The sequence below is a fragment of the Oryctolagus cuniculus genome, chromosome 2, assembly GCF_964237555.1.
Source record: "Oryctolagus cuniculus chromosome 2, mOryCun1.1, whole genome shotgun sequence".
NCBI classification, from domain to species: Eukaryota; Metazoa; Chordata; class Mammalia; order Lagomorpha; family Leporidae; genus Oryctolagus; species Oryctolagus cuniculus.
The window spans coordinates 137,649,111-137,673,220 of record NC_091433.1 but is presented as its reverse complement, the minus strand read 5'-3'; the positions used below and the strand labels follow the sequence as shown (position 1 = coordinate 137,673,220).

The window sequence follows — 24,110 nt, the reverse complement described above, 5'->3', positions numbered from 1 at the left end:
GCCGCAGGGGTCTGCCCAGTCACACGCTAGCTGTCAATGGAGGAAGGCGTTTTGAAAGGGCTGGGGGTCAGTGTGGGGAAGCTGGTTCTGCTGCTTAGAGCAGGCTGGATCTCACACTTGCCACACCCCCACAGGCAATTCATGCTCTGACTCTGGCCTCCGGCAACAGACTTCTCTCTGAGATCTTTGAGCACTTCTGGGCCCCCTAGAGAACTCCAGCTTTGTTAGCTAAGAGAAGAAATTTGGTTCACTGCTGCCTTTTCTTCTTTTCATTGCAGATGGAGGAGCCCAAGCTTTCTGCCTGCAAGGAGCTACCTCAGTCACCTCTTCCCAGAGCTGCAGCTCTTTGCTCAGGACATGATGCGGATACTGAAGACGACCCCTCCCCAGTGGGTTCGCCCCTGGGACGGGGCCTCAGCCAGCAGCCTCACGTCTCAGGTTTCCCTCTCCCAAGGGCCACAGCTGCCCAGCTTGCCAGCTGCAGCCTCTCTGCCTCCTCCACGGGCAGCAGTCTCCAGGATCACCGAGAGCCAGTGGAGCCTCAGAGTTGCTCCCTGGCCAAGGTCTCCTCCCTAGAGCTGGTGGTCCCACAGGCAGCCCCCTGTCTGCTGAGGCCAGGGCCTCGGCTCCAGTGGTCACCACTGCCCAGGAACTCTGGGGCTGATTCTTCTGGCCTCAGCAGGAGGCACCTCTCCTTCCAGGCCGAGTACTGGGCCTGCGTGCTGCCAGATTCCTTGCCTCCTTCCCCTGACCGCCACTCCCCGCTGTGGAACCCAAATAAAGAGTATGAAGACCTGCTGGACTACACTTACCCGCTGAGGCCTGGGCCTCAGCTTCCCCAGCACCGGAACAGCCATGTGCCGGCTGACCCTGTCCTGCAGGACTCGGGGGTAGACCTGGATAGCTTCTCTGTCTCCCCCGCCAGTACCCTCAAATCGCCCACTAATGTCTCCCCGAATGGCCCACCTCCAGAGGGCACGGCTCTGCCATTTTCTGTGGCCAGAGAGTCCCACCTTAAGCAGTGGCCCTCTGGGGTACCCCAGAAACAGGGCAACGTGGGAGTGGCACCTTGGAGCCAGTTGGCATCTACACCCAGGGCTCCAGGCACCAGGGATGCTCCTTGGGAAAGCAGAGAGTCAACTCCAAGGGGTGCAAAGGACTCGCTCCCCGTGGGCAAGCATCTCGAAGTGGGTTCTTCCCAGCTGAGGACTTGGGACAGAGGGTGGCCTTTGCCCAGGCCAGAGAAGGAGAAAGGGGCCAGCCAGAGTGTCCGACGGCCTGCCTGCATGGGGTCTGGATGGAGATCAGAAGACGAAGTAGACAGTGACGACGAATATCTGGCCTTGCCCACTCGGCTGACACAGGTTTCTAGTTTGCTTTCATATCTGGGCTCCTTCCCCACCTTGATGACCCTTCCTGGTGGGGCTTCCGAAGGGCAGAGCTCCCTGGAAGTGTCGGACAGTGATGGGCCGGTTTCTCTCCCATCGGACTCCAGCCAAAGCCAGCTTCCCTCTGAGGCTGCCCTGAGAGGCTCTGGGGGCTTTGAGAGCCAGAACTGCCGTTTTGTGCGCTCCTTTGTCTGTCCCCAGGACTCTGCAGGGGAAGGCAGTCTGGTGAGCAGCCAGGCTCCAGGGGCCTCCTTGCCTGCCGTGTTGGACCCGTGGCCTTCCTCAGCCCTAGCTGCTGAAGGGCGGCTTCCCGGGGACGAAGAACAGGGGCAGGAATCGCTGGTGCAATGTGTGAAGGTAACACCACCTTACGAGGCTTTGTGTACGACGTCTCCTTCCCTGAGCCACTAACATCATGATAAAAACTTGCTAAATGGACCGACTGCTGCATGTACTTAGTCCTCGCCACGCTAACCAGCTCAGTGGTGTTCTCATGTCGCTGTTTAGGGAAGAGTGAATTTGCCCAGTTAGCAAGGCCAGAACCAGGAATCAGACCCAGGCAGACCTTGGAGCCTGAGCTCTTAATGACCACCCCTCCTCGCTGCTTCCCGCTGACTGGTGCTGCTGCAGACTTCAGGCATTTGATGTCCCACGCCCTAGCCTTCTTGGCCACTGAACCTTCTTACTGACCACCTGTTGCTCTCAGGGTCTGGTTAGTAGTGTGTGGCGCAGGATTATCAGGGGCAGACAGACCTGAATTTGAATCGTGACTCTGCAATCTCTGGTATTTGGGCTCTTGAGTTGGCTTTTTTGTACCCTTTGGACTCCTGTCTCTTTAGGATGTTGTGTAGATGAAGTAATTCATATCAGAGGCTTCATGTAGGCCCTGACACATGACAGCAGTTCAGGAATGTCCTTTTCCACGCTCTTAAGTGTCCCTCTGCCCACCTTCCCCGGGAAGCAGCGTGAGTGATGCCTTGGGAGCCAGCGCCACAAGGGGAGGACTTGAACCTCCCCAGGGTGTCACATGCATGGTTTTCTTTATCCTGTGAAGCAGGTAGGACAGATGTTATTGAGTGCCCTTTTGTGGTGACAGACAAAGATGCTGGGCTGACATTGTGACACCAGCATCCTATATCGGAATACTGGTTTGGGTCCCTGCAGTACACTTCTGATCCAGCTCCCTGCTAATGTGCCTGGGAAAGCAGTGGAGGATGGCCCAAGTACTTGGGCCCTTGCCACACATGTGGGAGACCCAGATGAAGCTCCAAGCTCCTGGCTTTGGCCTGTCCAAGCCATAATGGCCACTCAGGGAGTGAAGCAGCAGGTGGAAGTGTCCCCTCTCTCTCCCCTCCCCGTCCCCTCTTCCTTCTCCCCTCTTCCTCCTGTGTGTGTGTGTGCGCGTGTGCGTGCATGTTTGTGCCTTCCTCTCTGTCACTGCCTTTCAAATAAAATCTTAAAAAAGACTGGGATCCCATGGGGTACGGTTGTTTTGGGTGTGTTCAGATGAGTCATCCCTTGTCCCCGCAGAATTTGACAGTAGCAGTGCAGGCCCGAGAGTTGGCTCCTGGGGCCGCTCCCTGCCTCTACCCTTTGCTTTGCTGCTCACCACTGCCTGCAGGCCTGGTTTGCTCAGCCTGACGTTTCTGGTGGACACCAACTGAAGGAGACTGAGCCTAGTGGGCTTTTATTGCCCTGAAGGAGGGGGCGGTCCGGGGGAGGAGCGGGGAGACTAACGCCTCTGTGAGAGAAAGTTCTGGAAAGGTGCTTCATCCCTCTTGTGGAATCCCATTTCTATAGCCTTTAAAAAGTAGTTCAGTCACTAATACCAGGTGTTTTTACTTGTCTCCACAGACATTTTGCTGTCAGCTGGAAGAACTGATCCGCTGGCTGTATAATGTGGCTGACGCCACAAACCCCGGGACTCCATCCAGCCCCAGCCTCGCAGCTCTCAAGTCTTCTCTGCAGCTCTACCGGGTAAGTCGCCATCCCAGCTCAGGAGTGGCTTCATTACAAAGGGAAACCACACGTGACTGATGCCTTGCGTGTTAAAGCTCAGTTTACCTGTTTGCCCCTGAAATCTAATCATAGACCCTTTTCAGATTACTAATGCTGAAAATTCCGTTAACGCATGAGTTGTTGCGCAGGCTGAGCCAAGTTTGGAGGAAACACTTTATGTGGGGTCACCGATACAAGAGAGTGACTTGCAGTGTACTTTTCTGTCTCAGGAGTTGTGTGTGCTGACCTGTGTGGTCACATCGCAGGTGCTCAGCAGCCACAGTAGCGGCGCACACACACAGCATTTCCGTCTTCACACACACTTCCCTGGGCCTGCGCTGTTGTTTAAGGTCCTGAACTGAAGTTGTACTGACTGCACAGTAGACACTAGGCATCCTGATGATACTTAAACAAAAACCTGACATTAGTTTGCTTTTCTGTGTGTTTTGGTTTGATTTGGGTTTGTTTGTTGTTCTTTTTTGCCTATATTTTATTAAGGTTCTGGGTTTTTTCATTTAGAAATTTTATTGACTAAATTAAAATTTACTTATTAAAGAATTTAATTTTTGTTTAATAATTTATTTTAGAGGCAGAGAGACATAGAGACAGGCAGGGACCTCCCATCCAATGGTTCCTTTTCTAAATAACCACAATAGCCGGGGTGGGCCAAGCCAAAGTTAGGAACTGAGAACTCAGTACAAGGCTCCCATGTGACTGGAGCCCAGATGTTTGTGCCATCACCTGCTGCATCCCAAGGTACGCGTTAGCAGGGAACTGGAATCGGGAATTGAGCCAGGTCTTGAACCCAGGCACACCATTATGGGATGTATGTATCCCAGCTGGCAGCTTAACTGCTATAACAAACACCCACCCTGTAAGTTCAGTTTTTTTTATTTTTTAAGATTTATTTATTTGATATAGTGACAGAGAAATGGAGGGACAGAGCTTCCATCCACTGGTTTATTCCCCAAATGGCTGCAGTGGCCGGGGCTTGAAACTGCAGCTGGGTCTCCAACATGAGTGGCAGGGGCACAAGTAGTTAGCCCATCTTCCACTCCTTTCCCGGGTAATTAGTGGGAAGCTGAATCAAAAGCAGAGAAGCTAGAACTCAAACAAGCACTCTGTTCAACATGGGATGCCGGCATCACGAGCAGTGGCTTAACCTAGGTTATTATTTTTTAAAGATTGTATTTATGTAGTCGAGAGGTAGAGTTATGGACAAAAAGAGGGAGAGACAGAGATAAAGGTCTTCCATCGCTGGTTCACTCCCTAAATGGCCACATTGGCCGGAGCTGGACCAATCCAAAGCCAGGAGCTTCTTCCGGGTCTTCCACACAGGTGCAGGGGCCCAAGCACTTGGGCCATCTTCCACTGCTTTCCCAGGCCATAGCAGAGAGCTGGATCAGAAGAGGAGCTGTCGGGACATGAACCAGCGCCCATATGGGATGCCAGCACTGAAGGCGGAGGCTTAGCCCACAATGCCGGCCCCTATTTTTACTGTTTCTTCAGAAAAATACTTGAGAGAGTTAGAGATCTTCCATCTAGTTTACTCCCCAGATGACTTCAATGGCCAGGGCTAAGCCAGGCTCCAGGGGTTGCATCTGGATCTCCGATGCCATCTTGCACTGCTTTTCCTAGACCATTAGCAGGGAGCTGGGTTGGAAATAAAGCATCCAGGACTTGAATCAACACCTGTAGGATGCTGGCATTATAGGCGGTGGCTTTATCTGCTATGCCACAATGCCAGCCCCTTTCTCTTTTGCTTTTTGAACTACCTCTGTGTGGGGCTGGTACAGTGGCATGGTAGGTAAAGCTGTCATCTGCAGCACTGGCATCCCATATGGGTGCTGGTTCAAGACCTGGCTGCTCCACTTCCGATCCAGCTTTCTACCAATGCGCCTGGGAAAGCCCTGGAAGATGACTCAAGTCCATAGATTCCCTGCATCCACATGGGAGACCCAGATGAAGCGCCTGGCTTCAGTCTGGCCTGGCCTTGGCTCTTGCAGCCATTTGGGGAGTGAACCAGTGGATAAAAGAGATTCATTTTCTCTCTCCCTCCTTTCTCCGGTGCCTCTCCCCTCCTGTAACTCTGCCTGTCGAATAAATCTTTAAAAAATAAACAAACTACCTCTTTGTGGGTTGTAGTTGCCTTGATCCTAGATCATATATATTTGGGATGATTATGTGTCTGTCCCAGGTTGTAGCTGTTGTTCTGGCATACGTAATAATGAGTCCCTTTCATTCTCAGAAGTGTCCTGGAGGATAAATGAGAAGGTTGTTACCCTAAGTATCCTGTTCACCTTGGCCAGATTGACTTCTGTCATTGTCTGGCAGTACCAGCCTTCCCTACGTCTTTGTGAAGGAGCCGAAGCAGCGTTTGTGGTCTGAGGCTGGAGCTAGACTAGCAGAGGTTTTCTGCCACAGTGCTCTTTCTTAGCCTGAACTCCTGACCATATCTTCAGCAGAAGAGGGTGTGATCTGTTTGTGCAGGAGCCAAGCCAAGCTGACTCAGAGTCTCACTGGAACCCAACCACACCCCTGCTGCTAGAGGAAGGGCCTTTGTTTTCCAGCTAAAATCTAGGGGAGGAGTCTCACTTGGGCTTGGGCAGGCCTGGCCAGCTGCTCCCTCCTAACGGGAATGCTGCTGCTTGCAACACAGAGGGAAGGTGCCATGAGTTTCCTACCCAGTCTGCGCTTGAGGAGGGTGGGTGCCAGGGTCCTCTTTGTGCAAACCCCAAGAGTGAGCACATACTGTACAGGGACAAGCCCTGGGGCCCAGGACCAGCACTCCCCTGGGGAGAGGAATTGCCTTATTAAACTACCCTGATGGCCTTTCCTGGCCTATAAGAGCCAAGTGCAGACAGAAGGACTCTGTCCCTCATACCCACCTTCTGTGCCTCAGGTCCAGGCTGGCCAGAAGCAATGATCCTAGCTAAAAGCTGAGCCAGGACTGAGTCCTGCAGGTCAGTGTGGCCTAGGCCTCTTGTGGCAGCCACACAACTGTGTCACGAGGTAGAAGCGAGTGCACACCCCTTCCCCGCACAGAACCAGTGCATGGCTCCTGCACACCTATGCGCTACCTTGACTCAGGCTTACATCAAGACCTAGGACAAGGGCCCTTCAAAAATATCATGGAAATGGAATGAAAAGATTGATTATCCCATGAAATTTTACTTATAGGCAAGTAGGTGTATATTTACATATTTTTAAAAATGTTTATTTTCATCTACTTTAAAGGAAGAGAGAAAGAGATTCTTGGTTTACTGGCTCAATCTCCAAATGCCCACAATAGCCGGGGCTGGGTGAAGCTGAAGCCGAGAGCCCAGAACTCCATCTGAGTTTCTCATGTGGGTGACAGGGCCCAAGCACTTCAGGCATCATCTGCTTCCTCCTGGGCTGCAGTAGCAAGGAGCTGGGCCGGAAGCAAAAGACTCGAACCAGCAATCCCTTATGGGATCGGGGCATTGCACGTGGCAGCGTCACCTGCTGTGCCACATCACCTGCCCTGTATTCACTTAGTTTGCCTGTGATTTACTTTCCCACATAATGCGCTTTGTATTAATAACAAAGTGGGACCAAGGCAGCATATAAACGACACAGAATACCAGAGAATAAAATAATGTATGTACAGTTATCACAGCAAAATAGTAAATCCAAGAGTAAAATTATCACTTCCAGATTTGAAGCACTAGGTTCTGCAGCCTGCAGTAAAGGCGGTCATGGATCCAGGTTTACACTTCTCAGCACCTAAAGGACATCAAGAACAGTCAGCTACAGGCCTGGAGCTGTGAGGGGGACAGACGAGCTGCATGGGAGGTGCTGCGACAGTGACCCTGGCTGTCTGGGAAGGCGGGGGTAGGCTGAGGAACGCTGGGGTCACGGCAGCCCCTCTCTCCCATCAGCGCAAAGGGAGCTGTCTTGTGTGTCTCACTTAGCAGGGCCGTTTAGACAGAATGCATTTGATTTTGAGAATCTCATATCCCTGTGTGTTCAAGAGAACCCCATGACGCAGGGCATGGGGGGGAAACCCTGGCTCCACGCTGTCCTTCAGCCAGCATCTTCAGGGAAAAGAAAACTGTCCTGATGGCAAACCAGAGGGGACACAGCCCTCTCTGTGCACTTGGGCTCAGAGCAGCTACAGTGACGCTGCTGGGCGGATCGCTCGCTGGCAGGGTCTTCACGCTCGAGCTACCCTGCATGGCGTTTGTCTCAGGAACTTGACAAGACAGCTGTTAATAACGCTTTCCCTTTTCCTTCTCTCGGATGCTTTTAAGCAATTTAAGAAAGATATAGACGAACACCAGTCCCTGACAGAGAGCGTCTTACGGAGGGGAGAGATTCTCCTTCAGTGCCTGCTGGATAACGCCCCAGGTGAGACGCTTGAGGTTTTCTTGTTTTCTTACATGTAGTCTGTATTCTTGACACACATATGTATTTGTATAGTGTAGTGTGGCATTTCAGTCCATGTGTGCAGTGTGTAATGATAAGATGAGGGTAAGTGGCCTATCCATCACCTCATTTACCATTTGTGTTGTAAACATTCAAAACTCTCTGTACTGGCTATTTTGAAATACAGTTAGTTATTGTCAACTGCGGTTACCCTGTGCTAGACATGAGAAGTTTTCCCTCCTGTCCAGCTGCACCTCTGTACCTGATAACCATCCTTTCTTCTTGCCTCCCCCCACACACTCTCCCCAGCCTCTCCTGACCACCACTCTATTCTGTGAACTTTTTATTTTTTGAGAAAGAGGGCTTCCAACTGCTGGTTCACTCACCAAATGCCCACAATGGCCAGGGCTGGGCCAGGCCAAAGCCGGAAGTTCAATCCAGGGATCTAGTTACATTGAGCCATCACGTGTTGCTTCCCAGGGTGCACAAGAAGCTGCATCAGGAGAGAGCCAAGACTCAAACCCAGGCATTCTGACAGAGCAGTGTGGGCCTCCTGACCAGCATCTTAACCACTAGACCGTAGAGCTCCCTGAAAGCAACATTTCATTATTTTATTTGAAAGGCAGAGAGATGAGAAAAAGAGATCTATATTTTGGTTTGCTCTTCAAATACCTGCAACAGCTGGAACTAGACTAGGCCAAAGCCAAGAGCCAGGAACTCAATCCAGGTTTCCCACATGGGTGGTAGGGACCCAACTAGTTTTGGGCCATCATCAGGTTTAATGCCTCCCAGGTGTACATTAGCTTGAATTGAGAGCGGAGCCGGTCCCTCCCACTGGGGATGCAGGTGTCCCAAGTGACATCTTACGTGGCCTGCCCCTCAAGATCAAATTTTTTAGCTTCCACAAGTGAGTGGGAGTATACAGTATCTGTTTTTCTGTGCCCAACGTATTTTACTTAATGTAAGGTCCTTGATTTCCACTCATGTTACTACAGATGACAGAATTTTATTCTGATGGCTGAGTATTATTCTGTTGTATATATTTATCACATTTTTTTTTATCCATTCATCTGTCAGTGGATACCTCAGCAATTCTGTATCTTGGCAGCTGTAAATCCTGCTGCAGTAGACATGGGAGTGTGGGTTTCTCTTAAATAATAATTTCATTCCCTTTGAATATATACTAAGTGATGGGATTGCTGACCACATAGTAGTTACAATTCCCATTTGGGGAGGAGCTCCAGACTGTTCTCCATGATGTCTGCACTGATACACTTTCCCACCGGTAGTGTCTCTGTTGCCTTTTCCACTCCCATCCATGCCAACATTTGCTACTTGTCTTTTTGACAGTGGCATTCTGAGTGGGGCACATTGATAACTCAGTGTGGTTTTGCTTTACATTTTTCTTTATGATCAGTGATGTTGAGCACAGATTCATATACTGTAGGTCATTTGTATATTTTGAAAAATGTCTATTCAGGTTATTCATTTTTTGTTAGATTATTTGGGTTTTTGCTGTTGAACTGTTTTGAGTTTCTTATACATCCTGAATATTAATCTCTTGTCGGATGAATATTCGCAAATATTTGCTCTTTTCTGTAGAGTGTTTCTTTGTTGATTATCTCCTTTGCTGTACAAACCCATTGGTCAGTTTTTTGCTTTTAGGGTCATATCCAAACATTCTTTGCCCATGCCAATGTCGCAAAGCATTTTCCCTGTGTCTCATCATCTCAGTTTTTACACTTAGGTCCTTGATCCATTTGAATGTTGTGAGGGACAGCAGTCTAGTTCTTCTACACATCACTATCCAGTTACCCCAGTACCGTTTATCAAAGAAACTTTCCTTTCTTCTATAAACTTACAAAATTTTCCTTTCCTGCTGCCTTCTGAAAATCATTTGGCTATAGCTACATAGATTTATTTCATGGTTCTCCATTCTCTTGGTTTATGCTTATTTAGGTGCCTGAGGTTTTTCCATTAGCCAGGTCTTACTCCTCTCGGCAGCAGGCCAGGAGACCAACTCTGTCCTGGCAAGGAGCCAGCATTGCAGGAACCCCTCCTCCACACACCCATGATCCTGGAGCCCTGTTGACCCCTCAGGCAGCCACCAGCATAAAGAGTGAGCCTGTTAGAAAGGAGGCATCGAACGCACCAGAATGACATTCTCTTTTACTTCTACTTATGTTTCTCTGGTGGTATTCTGGATGGGAATCCTATTTTAATCCAGTGATCTTAAGTGTATGGCTGGGGTGCTCGGTGGGTAGCTCTCCAGGGGTTCCCCATATTATCCAGCTCAAGTTGAATTCCTCTGTGCTTATCTGCTTTGTGTGCTGCTTTGGGAAAGGATTGTATTGATGAAAAGGATTTGAAAACAATCCGTCTGGTCTCTGAGAAGAGATGGCTGGCAGTAGTGTGCAAGCTAACCTGGAATCTCTTGTAGAATTGATTCCCAGTTTAGAAAGTGAAGATCACAGCACACCAGCTACCAAAGATTCCCATTCCCTTGCAGGGGGAGATAGAATATAGAGAATAAGCCAGGTGCGTGGGAGGTTGAGGCAATGAACTGTTGGTGGGTATTTGGCCTAGCTGTTGAGCAGGACACCAATTGGGATACCCATTTCCCATATTGGAATGTCTAGGTTTGAGTCTTAGCTCTGCTCCTGATTCTAGCTTCCTGTTCATGCAGACCATGGGCAGCAGTGATGGCTCAAATGGTTGGGGTCCCTGCCACCCATGTGGGAGACCTGGATTCAGTTCCCAGCTTCCGTCTGTCCCAGCCCTGGCAAGTGTATACATCTGGGCCAGTGGGTGGGAGTACGTGCTTATGCGTGTACACTCTCATTCTCCCTCCCTCTCAAATTTAAAAAAGCCTTGAACTGATGCAGCCAAAGCAGCCCATCATTTCCTGTAAGACCACAACCAAGTACTGAAAGAGCCCATCTACATTATGCCTGTTTTGGAGTGATATGAGATTTATACTGGAAGTTAGATAGCCTAAGCAAAGCTGAACCAAGAGGAGTCAAAAGACTTTGAGAATCGGTGAAAAGGCACTTTTCCTTATCAGAGTAGTGGGCAGGTGTGTACTGGGGAGGTGGTCGCTGTTGCCATGAAGTTCTCTGTTGTCTAGGTCTTCTATGCATTGTAGGGTTTAGCAGTACCCTGGCTCCACTAGACACCAGTAAGCCTCCTCTCCCCAGCAGGTTTGACAATGCAGTGTTTCTAGACATAACTGGATGTACCCTGGCAAGAGCCCTGGGTAGGCAGAGGGGTTTTGATGGACAGGGACCACTGAAGGGTTTGCAGTGGGAAGTGATTAGGAGTTATATGTGCCCTTTGCAGTCCTCTGCCTCCTTAAGGCCTCAGTTTCTGTTCTTGCCTTGTTCTCTTGTACTAGGGCTTTTTAGGTGTTTTGTTGGGAAGAAATTGGGTATGCTAAGCACACATACACTCCCCCCCCCCTCTTTTTTTTTTAAAGATTTACTTATATTTTATTTGAAAGGCAGGTACAGGGCATGGTGTAGGGGGAGTATAAGAAATATTCTGTCCATTTGTTCATTCCCCAGATGGTCACAATGGCCAGAGCTGGGCCAGGCTAAAGCCAGGAGACTCTCTCTCTCAAGTGGATGCAGGAGCCCTAGCATTTGGGCCATCTTCCGCTGCTTTCCCAGGTGCATTACCAGGGAGCTGGGTCAAAGTGTAGCATCTGGGATTCAAACCGGGGCTCATGGGATGCTGGTGTCACAGGTGGTGGCTTAACTCCCTGTGCACCGTGCTAGCCCCTGCTAAGCTCCCTTGCTACATCAGCATCTCACTGAATAGTTCCTGTTGGTCAGACACTGCAGAAGCAGTTGGCAGACCCTTTTCTTCCCCCCTACTTAATCACACCCCTGTGAGACGGATACTGTTATTGCCATCACCTTATTTTAAGAGCTGTGAATTTGCTTCAGGCCACAGGAGAAATAGCAGCCTGGCTGAGCCCCTGCTGCTGTGTCTCAAAGCACAGGGGCCTCAGCAAAAGGGAGAGTTCAGAAATACTGGGAACCTCCTCTCTTCATGGAAGTCATGTGTGAAAGCACGACTTTTTTTTCCCCCCTATTTTTAAAGATGTATTTTATTTATCTGAAGGGTGGAGTTAGATGGAGAGACAAGGAGATCTTGCATCTGCTGGTTAATTTCCCAAATAGCCTCAACAGCCAAGGCTGGGCCATGCAGGAGCCAGGAGCTTCTTCCAGGTCTTCCACCCGGGTGCAGGGGCCTGGGCACTTGGGCCATCTGCTGCTGCTTTCCCAGGCCCTAAAGCAAAGAGCTGGATCGGAAGTGGAGCAGCCAGGATGGGATGCTGGCAAAGGCGGCAGCTTTATCTGCTATGCCATAACGCTGGCCTCCAAAATAGGCCTTTCTCAAAGCTACATGTATCTAGGGTTGATACCCAGCTCCAGCTAACGCATCCTGGAAGGCAGGAAAAGGGCTTTTCCTGCCACCCACATGAGAGCCCTGGATTGCTTATTTCCAGCTCCTACCTTTGGCCCAGGAGCTGTTGCAGGCATTTAGATTAGATGGAGCTCACTTTCTCAAAAAAATTTAAAAAAGAAAAGAAAAAGGTTCTCTGACCTTGACTTAAAAATACTTTCTGGTGCTTAATCTGTAATAAGAACGTTCTGCTTGGCCCTTGTCTCAGAAGGGATCTGAGGGTGTTTCACAGGCCAGGGCTTAGGGTTTTCTGTGGCTTTCAGATCTGTATCCAGGCTCTCTTCACATGGACGCACCCTCCCCCATTCTCTGTTTGGACCAGTCAGGAGCTTTGCAAGCTCCTCTTAACATTCAGTCTGTCTCCAGCTGGTGTAATGCACATTTTGCTGCCCCAGAGCATGCTGCAGACAGCGTGTGTGCGTGCACACACACACACACACTCACTCTCTCCCTCTCTCCCCTTAGCTTCTGTAGGGCCTTTTCTTATAGCCTTCACGGCATGATGCCAGTATCTGCTCCCTGCTCTCCAACTATGCCCTCTCAGCCTCCTGCCCAAGCCCTCCACATGAGGATCAGGCAGGTTTTTACTTCTTCCTGACTCAGGTACTTGGGCGCACTACATCCCACAACAAACTCCATAATACAGTAGGCCACATGACTCAACTCAAACCTGTTGTCATTAAGCCAAACTAGGCCGCTCTATGTGGTTATTAAGTGAACACAAAAATCTTACTGGGAAAAAAGATATCTTTAATTCCCCTTCCTTACTTTTTACTTGGCACAACTGTCCTAACAGTCTAAAATAAAAGTTCCAGAAAAAAAACATTCCAGAAAAAGAATGTTCCAGGAAAAGACTGCCCACACAGGGCGCCTGCACTCAGGAGTTGTCAGCACAGCACTCGGCGATGACACAGCACAGACGTGGCTTTGCTGGGGCCGCCGTGCTCCTCCTCCTGCCCATCCAGTCAGCACTGCCTGCAGATTGCAGCTTCCTTTGCCGTTGCTCTGCTGACAGATGCTACAGCGGCCAGCAGGAAACTTGGGAGCGTTAACACAGCTGATAAAGGCGCAGGAAGCTAAGGCAGCCTGTGTGCTTAGTGAAAGAAAAATTTTTTTAAGAAAACGCAAGCCTGCTGTGTGCGATGTACCCTGATCCTAGCCTATCCCTTTTGTCACATGAACACTTCTGACTATAGATGTGAATCTTGGCCTCATTAGCAGTCCTGTCTTAGCCTGCTTGGATCATCTGCTTGGGACCCACAAAAGGGTCACAAGCATTTCCATAAATGTATTACTAGACCACCCATATTATGAAACAGCAGTCCCTTTGCCAACAGAAGTTGTTAGGATCTGGTAGCAGCAGGGCCCTCTGTCTAAGGCTTGACGTGTTGTCCTTGTGCATGCAAGGATATGGGTGTAAATCTGTGTCCCACCTCTGACGTCAGATAATACCACTCACCAGAAAACTACGTCCCTGTGCCCGTCTTGGGTTTTGTAATTCCAGAGTGGAGCCAGTGAGTTCTGTTGGCTTGAATTGTTAAGTTAACATAGAAGTCCCAGTAGAATCATCATTGAGAAAGGGTGGGCATTTGGAATCTGCTGCCAGGCTCTGATGATGTGCTGAATGCTATAACCCTGTATGTTCTTTAGGAAATTATTTAGTGGCAACATCTGCATGGGTTCTTTTGGTCTAACTGCTTTGACCCTGTCAGTTTTAAAGGATGTCCTTGGGAGGATCGCAAGGCAGTCTGGCGAGCTGGAGAGCCATGCAGATCGCCTGTATGACTCTATCTTAACTTCTGTGGACCTGCTGGCTGGCTGTGCCCTCATCCCTGAGAACAAGCCAATGACAGCAAAAGAGCGCCCAAGTGAAAGAGTTTAACCTGGTAAGTAGAGGAACCCAAAAAGAAAATCTGCCCTCCAACCCAGTGCTGATTAGGACACAGACAGTTGATGACTTCTGGTGAGGTCAAAGCTGTTGAAACAAATGAGATCCAGGAAGGAAGCACTGAAGAAGGAGTGGCTACCACTGCCAGGAGGGTGTGCATTTTCTATCATGCTAGCTCACTGTGGCGCTTCCCCGGACTGCCGCCTGCTAAGGAGGGTGCCCCGTGCTCCCGCTTCAGCAGCAGTCTCTTCACGTACCCATGCCACCCAAAGATACCAGAAGCACAACTCGTCTGTACTTCCTTCAGTTCTACATGGACACTTCTCCAGCACGAGGCATGACCAGGCTACCACCATTCTGCAGGGTTTTCTTGCCTAACTCATTTCTGACAACACTGATAAGTCCTCACCACCACCCTTCCCACCAAGGGTTTCTACAATACTAGACCCTCCCAAAAAGGGCTGCAGAACAGCCGGAGTGGCAAGACAGCACAAGTAAGACAAGTTGTTTGTGATGGTAGGAAAGGGTCTATGAGGATTGGTGTGCACTTTGCGGTTGCCACTGCTTAGTGTACTTAATAACTGGCACTTCATCTCCTACCACAAAATGTGGATTTTCTAGGTAAGAACTCACTGTAGGTATATCACATGTGAGCAGGGAGTCTCTGTATCTGCATCAACTGCATCAAAGCAGTCTGAGGAGTCATTTTTTTCATTTGTTTCTTCCTTTGCCAACATTCTGCCTGTAACAAACTCACCTTTCTCTTTCAGGCAGCTTCTCAGACAGATGCACTGCGTCAACCAAAAGTTGGTTTATGAGAAGACAACTTTGAAATGTTCTTGCAAGAGCCATTTAATATTGTCAAGCAGGAAACTTAACTCTAACACATGAGCTTTAAAATGCCTTTCTCTTCTTGAAGTAAGGGCTGTTAAGTTACTACCTTTATTTACAGTGAATCCTTCCCAAACTAAGGTTTTCTGTTTGGTGCTTCTCTACAAAGAGCACATGGCTTTGCAATTTTTGATCAAATAAGACAGCTATTGTCTCCTCTGTCCAATTTAAAACAGGCAAAGCTCTTATACTATTCCACTTACAACTAAGAGAGTTGGTATTGTCAGGCATTTTTATAAAAAAGAACACAACAGACTGAAAAAAGTGAATGGCTGGCCAGAAACCTTGGGTCTTTCCATAAAATGATGCTTAGGTTTGTAAGTGTGTCTTCAGAGACTTTTACTCTGCACAAGAAAGGGCATATAGAGAACCTGTACAGATTACTTTGGATAGTTATGACACCTTTTGTCATCTCCAGGGCTTAGGTCTCCAGCTTCCTGCCCGTTATCTTCAAATGCATCAGGGACTTGGGAGAACTACCATTGTCCTTCAGCATGGCTATGGGTACTTCTGGAAGAATTTGTTCCTCCATTCCTACTCCTCCTCCTACTCTCAGGTCACAGAAGGGAATGGTTAAAATCACATACCCTGGTTAACTACATAAACTAAACCTGTCAGAGAAGTAAGGGAATTCTTTGTTGCTTAGGAGTTGACATTTAAATATTTTCATAGAAAACTACAACAGCAACAACAATGGATCAACCACTTAAAACATCCATTCTCTAACTTACTGAAGCAAATGGCCAGTTTTTGCTAACAACCACAGACTCCACAAAAAAGTGCTTTAAATCTTCTGGTTGGGCCATGAATGAATATTGGAAAGAAGAAAGCACAGTACACTCACACAGTAGAAACAAAAGTTCTATGAAATGTGATTTTTCTGCTTCAGAATATCTCAGACTTTAGAGTCATGGGAGAAAAGCTGTTAAATTTTAATATTGAAAGATCAGCCACTCAATAGTAGCTACACAGAAAAATATAGTATTTCAAGTGCCTGCTGGTACTATGGCATGATCAGAATTAAACTGCCTTCTGATTCTACCATCTCCATCTTAATGTTGGTCCCATACATAGTGAGATTTTAAAAAATGACATCTCCCTAGGAAATCACTACCAATTATAAGCATAAATGTAAAAGTTTAAAAAAATCTAAATTGACTTTTTAAAAAGTTATGTATAATGGCCTCTTTTTAATGGATACATTTCAACTTCTTTTTGATGAAACCGGAACAGGCCTTTGCAACATATGTTACAGGACAGCCTTTAGAGTTAAATATGTTTAGATACTGGTATTTGACAGTCATGAAAATAAGTCTGTTGGCATAAAAACCAGAAGGTGACAATACCATAGAAACAAACTGTCCAGTATTATACCATAGAATACACAATGTGGCAATCTCTTGTCATTCAGCCTAACATTCAGCTGACAGGAATTTTCATAGAATATTCTACTTTACCTGGAAGTAATCCTAAGATATTTTTTGTTCATTCTGTTTGAAATAAAGTATGACTGACTATAGGGTGCTAACTCAATCTGGTTGTTGATACCACCAAAGAGTATGAAACACCTCCCTTAAAATGGTGAAACTGTCTGAACCAAGAATATGTTGCCAGCATTTCCCCGCACAAACTGGCTAGCTGGTGCAGTATGCTACCACCCTAGAATAAAAACTTAGCCCTATTAAATTTATGGAAATTGAGTCCACAAGGAAGTGGTAATAATAGCTGAATTTGCCTTGCAATTGCAATTAACAATTCTAAACTAATCCTAGACCTCAGTGGTTGCAGGTCAATGGCTAAGCTCATCAGCAGATGGAAGGTATTCAAGTGGCTGTTTCAAAGCATAAATGGGAACACCAAGCAAGGGCTGAATGGCAACATGCATGCCAGAGGGAGCTTCAGGTGGGAAGTTACTGCTCATATTAATACTGGCTTTAAAGATTTCCCAGAGCTTGCTACTGCTTTGAGTTTAGAACACTCTTCACTGTAAGTTAATTTATGGCATCTACCTTTAAAACATGACAGTTGATAATTCCCTTTAAGAAGTAAACAGATTATATTAAAGCCATTTCTTGAAATGTTTGTACTTGAAAATGGAAGTAGAAATGGGAATTTTTTTTCAAAACTGCATTTATTGGCATAGACATAAAAGCAGGTAGTGAAGCATGCTAAACTGTTTGGTTAAGTCCTAAGCTTGGATGTCATAGGGGGAAAAGTACTAGAATTTCCCAAACTGTCTGTAAATATGTTCACATCTTAAATTCATGCGTGTGTTCTGCTAACTCACTAATAAGCTGATGGTGTGAACAACTTTTGCTGTATAAAGCTGAAGTGCATGGCATCACATGGTTTACCTTTTGAAACATTTAGCTACTTTTTAGAAGTTTCTGATCCTTCCCCTTTATATACTGTATTGGTTGCATAAAACCAAACCTTTTGAAACGTTAAAAAAAAATCCTTCACCCAAATGATTATTGGTAACTTCAGGAATTTGTCAGTTGCCTTATGTAATGATGAATAGATCCAATAAGCACGTCTATAATAATACAAAGTAAACTATGATTTTATTGTGAAATTCTCATAGATGGAAAATTAAAGTGAATATTTATTCTGTCCATTTCATTTTACAATAATCTTGCCACTTATTTTTGTACCATGTATTTCAATTGCCTGTTTAGTGAAAAATAAAGAAACCTATAATTTTTGGCTTGTTTTAGCTTAAATTTTATCATTGAAGACCCCACAATAAAATGTGTTGCTGACAGCCACATCCCAAGCCTCTAAGTGAAGAATGTTTTGGCTGCTACTTCAACCTAAGGAAACAATTTCGACCTCTGTCACCTTAAAATGCCAGTGTCACCAGTAGATACTTTGTTTCCCACGATAAACACAAACTGTAGGATCTTGAGGGTCCTATTTAACAAAATTTCCAAATGTGCAAAATTTCACTGTAATAAATAGATTCTCATTTATCATCCCCCCACCCCCAGCATTCTCATGTTTCAGTTTCTTTTTAGAGATAATTTCTAACATTGGGGCAAATTTTCTGTTTTCTACTTCAATAGTAAATTCTCTTCCAAAGTTAAGTTATACAACTATGAAGGATAAAATAGTTGACATGACTCAGAGCAGGGAAGGAACAAGGTTAGCACACACATTCTGATACTTGCCAGATAGGAAAGGTGTGCTGCTTTCCACCTGTACCACAGGTCAGTTAAGGAAATGTTGACCAATAAAGCCATTTCCAATGATTTTACAGAAGGATCAGAGATAATGGGCAAGATAGTATATACTCTTAAAACTTTTCATACAGTTTGAGCTCCCTGAATCACTAAAGTTGGTTTAATCCCTACACTGCACAGAAGTCTCCCTAGGTCGTTTGTCAGGTTTAGTATCCAGAAAGCAAATTATTGATTGCTGCTCTAAGATAAGTAGGTCTACAATGCCCTTGGTTGCACACACAAATGGCTGGTTTTAAGTATAATGCAAGGCTCTAGTTCCCTTTAACCATAAGAATTAAAAATACTTATCACCATATAATTTGATATTACTCCAATAAGTACAATATTTATTAAACATATCTTCAGTTGTTTGTTACATAGTGTGCAACAAATTACAATATCCTGCAGCCACAAATTATATGCAGAGTATGAAGAAACTATTAATCAGATAGTGTAATCTTTCCATTTATAACTCTACAAGGAAGAACTAGCAAATCAGATCTTACATAGAACATCTCACTAAACTTTATGCATGGAAAGTGACAGACACTGGTTGTGCTGTTTGTTACAAAATGGCTGAACTTCATCTTCAGAAGACTAAACCCGACATCTAAACATGCCAATATAAACATCAAAACAAAATATATTCTAACCAACCACGGGGAACAGTCTGGTATCAGGAAAGCAACAAGGATTACACACATTATTTTATAAACCAGCACACAAAGGTTTAAAACAGTTCTGAAAATGAAGTTAGCGGTCTTGAGGGAATAAAAAAAAAGTCAGTATTGACCATTTACAATCTCTGACCTTTGTGGAGACGGTAAGAATCTGTTGTAGTGCAGCTACATACAGTACAATTCAGGCAATTTTGTTTTTTTTTCACTTGGGTTCAGATTGCAAATTCATTGCTGTGAGAAAAGGACGGAGGCAAATTTTAGCAGCAACCTCCACCTGACTGCTTGACTGGAGTGCTCTGAATTTTAACATTAGACTTCTCTGCGCCACCAGCTGTTGCTCCAGGGCCCATTCGCTTTTTAATCTCAGCTGCCATCGTCATGAAAGACTGTTCTACATTCGTTGCGTTCTTAGCACTGGTTTCCAAAAAAGGAATTCCAAGGGAATCAGCAAATTCCTAAGAGTAATAAGGCACAATTAGCACTGGAAAACCTTTTTCACTTAATGCATTTATACCATCTGAGAAGATGATTAGAGGAGGAAGGAGTTCACTGGACCCAGACAGACACGAACTGGCAGTGCATTCTAGTGTGCATGCTTTTTAAAGCTAAAATGGCCGTGCCCTTTCTGTGACTCCATAACCGTAACACAAATCCAGCACCTTCAAATTCAGTGTGAAAGCCAAACTGTAAACATACCTTTGCTGTTGTGTAGTCTACTACTTTCTTTGTGGTCAGATCACATTTGTTCCCTACCAACAACTTATTGACGTTTTCACTGGCATAACGATCTATTTCCTGCAGCCACTGTTTAACATTATTGAAGGACTCCTGAAAAGACATTTTAAGAATAATTTAAGTCTGAAAGCAAATGATAATCAGAAGCATCCTTCCTGATCTAACAGATAAGAAATGCTAGTGAGACAGCACCAGCTACAAAAAAACAGAGCAAGGAAAAGTGTGAATTAATATATGACTACCTCAGTGAATAACAAGATAGAATTTAAAGGCTCATGGTGAAATACCTTGAGAGGAAAATAGCTTAAATACCAAATCACAACTCAGAAAAACCCAATTATTTTGTATTATAAAACATGGTTTTTGAAATTTTGCAAATAGGGCAACATGTTAATTCTGAAGATGTTATCAAATACTGGTAAGCTTTCATTTGAAAATATTTTAAGGTTATCATGACTAAAGGTTTTTGGAATTAAGATCATCTCTTCTGTCGATAGCCCCCACCCAGTAGGTACAATGGCACTTAATCTGAATGTCTGTGTTATCTCCTAATTGGCAATGATTTCACAGTTTAAATAGGATTCAACTTACACTACGAGAAAAGTAAATTCCAATTTTCAAGGCTTACCTTTTATTTCTTTCATTCACAGGAAGACAGAGGAGCCTGAAGCCTGCAGTTAGGGCCCCTGCACCACATTCTTCCCAATATCCTAGCCTGCATTCTGTCCATCCTCACACCTTCTCTCAGCATGTGATTTTCAGACATTCATTACCTAACATAACCCTATGCTCATCTTATTCAAACAATTTATTTATGAACCATATCCTCCACAAGTCAAAGACCCCTTAATTTCACTTTTGGCAATGACAGGAAAATTCTCATTTCCAGACAAATTCTGTTAACACCAAGAAAACATAGTATAAGCCAAATAACCACAGTACAAATCCCTACTCATATGTTAGAATCTTGCCTTTATGAGCAAAGTTATTTAGCTGATAATAAATAAAATTCAAGTCCCTTGAAAGCAAATATAAAACTAATTACAAAGTTTTCTATTTACTAAAAACAAACATGTTTTATGTGAATCATATTTATACTTGGGAGAGTACAAAGTTCTGCCATAAAAAAATAGTAAAGGAACCTCTAACAATCTTGGAACTCACCTGATCTGTCACATCATACACAACTATGATGCCATGGGCTCCTCTGTAGTAACTGGAGGTGATTGTTCGAAATCTTTCTTGGCCTGCTGTGTCCCACTATGAAAAACAAGAAGTCCAAACAATTCCATTAAAACACAGTTGGGGCAAAGTGCAGGAGGAGGGAAGATGTAGTTTATATATATAATTGTGGACATTATCAGGATTTGATAAGGGAACATAAGCCCTCAAGGCTCACACTACTAAACTGCATAGTTGCCAAATACCAAAAAGTCCAGAAAAGAAGGTAATACCTATAATTTAGCTTGTGGTAATGATGCCAATTTTTATTTTCAAGATTTGCTTATTTACTTGAAAATTAGAAAAATCTTTCATCACTGGTTCATTCTCAAATGGCCACAATGGCCAGGGCACAGCCAGGCTGAAGCCAGGAGCTTCATCCAGGTCTCCTATGTGGGTGGCAGGGGCCCAAATACTAGAGCCATCTTCTGCTATTTTCCCAGGCCATTAGCAGGAAGTTGGATCAGAAGTGCAGCAGCTGGGACACAAACCAGTGCCCAAATAGGATGTCAGCATCCCAGGTGATGGCTTTACCTCTTAAGCCACAACACCAGCCCCAATGCCAAAATTTTAAGCCCTGAGAACAAAACTATGCCATACTTTTCACATTCCTTACAGCCTGTTACACCATAGTAGGAATTCAATGAAATGCAGACAGGTTGAATTGGTTAGGCAAGCTACAGGTTCTAAAGTGCCATGACCGCATGCATGAGCACACACACACACACACACACACATATTTCCTTGGCAGTACATTTTTCATCATGGAAAACATCAAAAGGACCTAAGTCAAAGAAATGGCAGTCAAGATAGTACTTTAACCATCTCAGGTAAGCATTAGCTTAATCCCAAGGAAAAGACTGTAATGAAGATGATCGCCAAGTGTTTTATATAACTCATGTTAAGAGCAATTTACCACACTTCTACCGTTTAGACTTAACACCAAAAACAAATGCCTATCAATATGCCACGTTTTAAGAAAAATTAACTTTAAGAAAAATTAACTGTTAAACTCCTCCTCCTCCCCCTCCCCATCCACCTTCAAATAAATAAATAAATCTTTTGGAAAAAAAATCTTGGGGATGGGGCCAGCACTGTGGCATACTAGGTTAGGCCTCCCATATGGCATCCCATATGGGCACCTGTTCGAGTTCCAGCTGATCCACTTCTGATTGAGCTCCCTGCTTAATGGCCTGGGAAAGCAGCAGAGGATGGCCCAAGTGCTTGGGCTCCTGCCACGTATATGGGAGACCAGGATAGAGTTCATAGCTCCTGGCTTTGGCCTGGCCCAGATTTGGTTGTTGGGGCCATCTGGGGAGTAAACTGTCTGTGTCTTTCCTTCTGTCACTCTGCCTTTCAAATAAATAAATCTCAACACACACCTAGCACAGTACCTGACTTAGAAGCTACTCAATCAAATATTACTTTCCTTCTATCCCCTTTCATAAATATTAGCAAGATTCTGACACGTGACATGGGCATGTTAATCACTATGCTGAATGCCTACTCTCAAGAAATGGTTTTTCACAGAAGTTAACAGACATAGTTGATTACAGTAAGCAACGGCATCCAAAAAAACAAAACTTATGCCTCTTTGCCACTGTGAAAATTTGCCTGACGTTATATCCTAACTGTGCTGAGTACATTCCATTGTAACTGGATTACCTTTGTATATAATTCTTCCTACCTCTCATAGTCAAAGCTCATGTTTTGTCTCTTCCATTGAAAAGGTATCTCTTCCTAATGTACTATGAAAATCCATCTGAGTGCCTGGTGTAATATAGTGTTTCCATAAGTGCTTCATGAATGAATGAATAATCACAGAAAGAGGCTTCCAGGGTATGCATTTGGACTCCATTCCTATCCCACCCTGCTGAATGTTCTGTAATCACCAACTTTGATAAGGAACCAGATGTTACACCTGAACAGGAAAAGCTAAAAGAGAAAGCTATTATTCAATGAGGAATAAGATGTTATAGAAATTATTACATTTTTTTTTTTTTTTGGACAGGCAGAGTTAGACAGTGAGAGACAGAGAGAAAGGTCTTCCTCCCGTTGGTTCACTCCCTAAAATGGCCACTATGGCCGGGACGCTGCACCGATCTGAAGCCAGAAGCCAGGTGCTTCCTCTTGGTCTGCCATGCGGGTGCAGGGCCCAAGCACTTGGGCCATCCTCCACTGCCTTCCCAGGCCACAGCAGAGAGCTGGCCTGGAAGAGGAGCAACCGGGACAGAATCCGGCACTCCAACCGGGTCTAGAACCTGGGGTGCCGGCGCCGCAGGCGGAAGATTAGCCAAGTGAGCCGCAGCACTGGCCATAGAAATTATTTTTGATCTGAACAATTCTTATTCTGCCACTCTATCAACAGATGTAGGATTCTTAAGATAATTTGTATTTATGAACATGTTAAAATATATGCACAAAGTAACATGTAATACTAAAAAAAATTCTAGCCAAAAATCACTTACTATTTGAAGCTTGATTGTTTTCCCATCTAACTCTATAGTTCTTATTTTGAAATCCACACCAATTGTGCTGATGTAGCTTTCTGTATATGTATCATCCTGAAGAGAAAAAAATTAACAATTAGAATTTTCAAGAGTAAACCAAAATACATAATATTTACATTTACTGATAGTTAATAAAACAAGGTTTACAACTTCTAACAAACTGACAATAGCCATGCCATCCTGCTCAGGTACTAATGTCAATTCTGGTTACAAAGTACTGTCTAGTTAATGGTGGCTGCTTTGCTTTATTTTTTTTCAATAACTCTACTTTTGCCAAATATCTCTTGGCAAATTATATACAGACATCATATAGGAAAAGATTTTTAATTTCCACTGATTTGGATGATTTTTCTAATTGCTAATCAGTGAAACTCTGGATCCCCACTCACCCAGCTGCTATTATCATAAAGCAATGATCAGTTTTCATTCTTGTGATTTTTAGAAATTTTTATTTCCTAGTTATCATAAGTTGAGCTATAATGCATGTAACAAAGTTTATCTTTGGAAGTATACAATTCAGTGATTTTTAGTATGTTCACAAAGTTGTACAACTATCACCCCATTTAACTACAGAAAACTTTGATCTCACTTAAAAAACCCTGTACTCGTTGGCAGCTACTTCCTATTTCTCTCTTTCCTTCACACTAGCCAAGCACTAATTTACTTCCTGTGCCTATGGATTTGCCTAATCTGGACATTTCAAATAAACGGAATTATAT

General features: G+C 45.0%; 2 protein-coding genes across 12 annotated transcripts in view; one reads left to right on the top strand and one right to left on the bottom strand.

Annotated features, from left to right (window-relative positions):
- CEP68 (centrosomal protein 68) overlaps window positions 1-17,728 on the top strand; it is a 30,544-nt gene extending 12,816 nt beyond the window's left edge. For 7 of the 11 annotated variants that reach the window (XM_008254332.4, XM_008254328.4, XM_002709677.5 and 4 more), the window contains 5 exons: window positions 279-1,745; window positions 3,243-3,365; window positions 7,661-7,757; window positions 13,958-14,131; window positions 14,904-17,728. In XM_008254332.4, coding sequence (XP_008252554.1) covers window positions 279-1,745; window positions 3,243-3,365; window positions 7,661-7,757; window positions 13,958-14,127 — 1,857 coding nt within the window. In that variant the 3' untranslated portion in view covers window positions 14,128-14,131; window positions 14,904-17,728. The remainder of the gene's footprint in view (window positions 1-278; window positions 1,746-3,242; window positions 3,366-7,660; window positions 7,758-13,957; window positions 14,132-14,903) is intronic. The other 4 variants (XM_070069038.1, XM_008254333.4, XR_011386614.1 and 1 more) reach the window with 2 other exon arrangements.
- The window catches only part of RAB1A (RAB1A, member RAS oncogene family), a 36,875-nt gene continuing 30,334 nt past the window's right edge, over window positions 17,570-24,110 (bottom strand). Inside the window, exons 3-6 of the mRNA XM_002709837.5 lie at window positions 23,350-23,445; window positions 20,825-20,920; window positions 19,622-19,753; window positions 17,570-19,380 (exon numbers count right to left, since the gene is read on the bottom strand). Of these exons, the coding sequence (XP_002709883.1) occupies window positions 19,183-19,380; window positions 19,622-19,753; window positions 20,825-20,920; window positions 23,350-23,445 (522 nt within the window). The 3' untranslated portion in view covers window positions 17,570-19,182. The remainder of the gene's footprint in view (window positions 19,381-19,621; window positions 19,754-20,824; window positions 20,921-23,349; window positions 23,446-24,110) is intronic.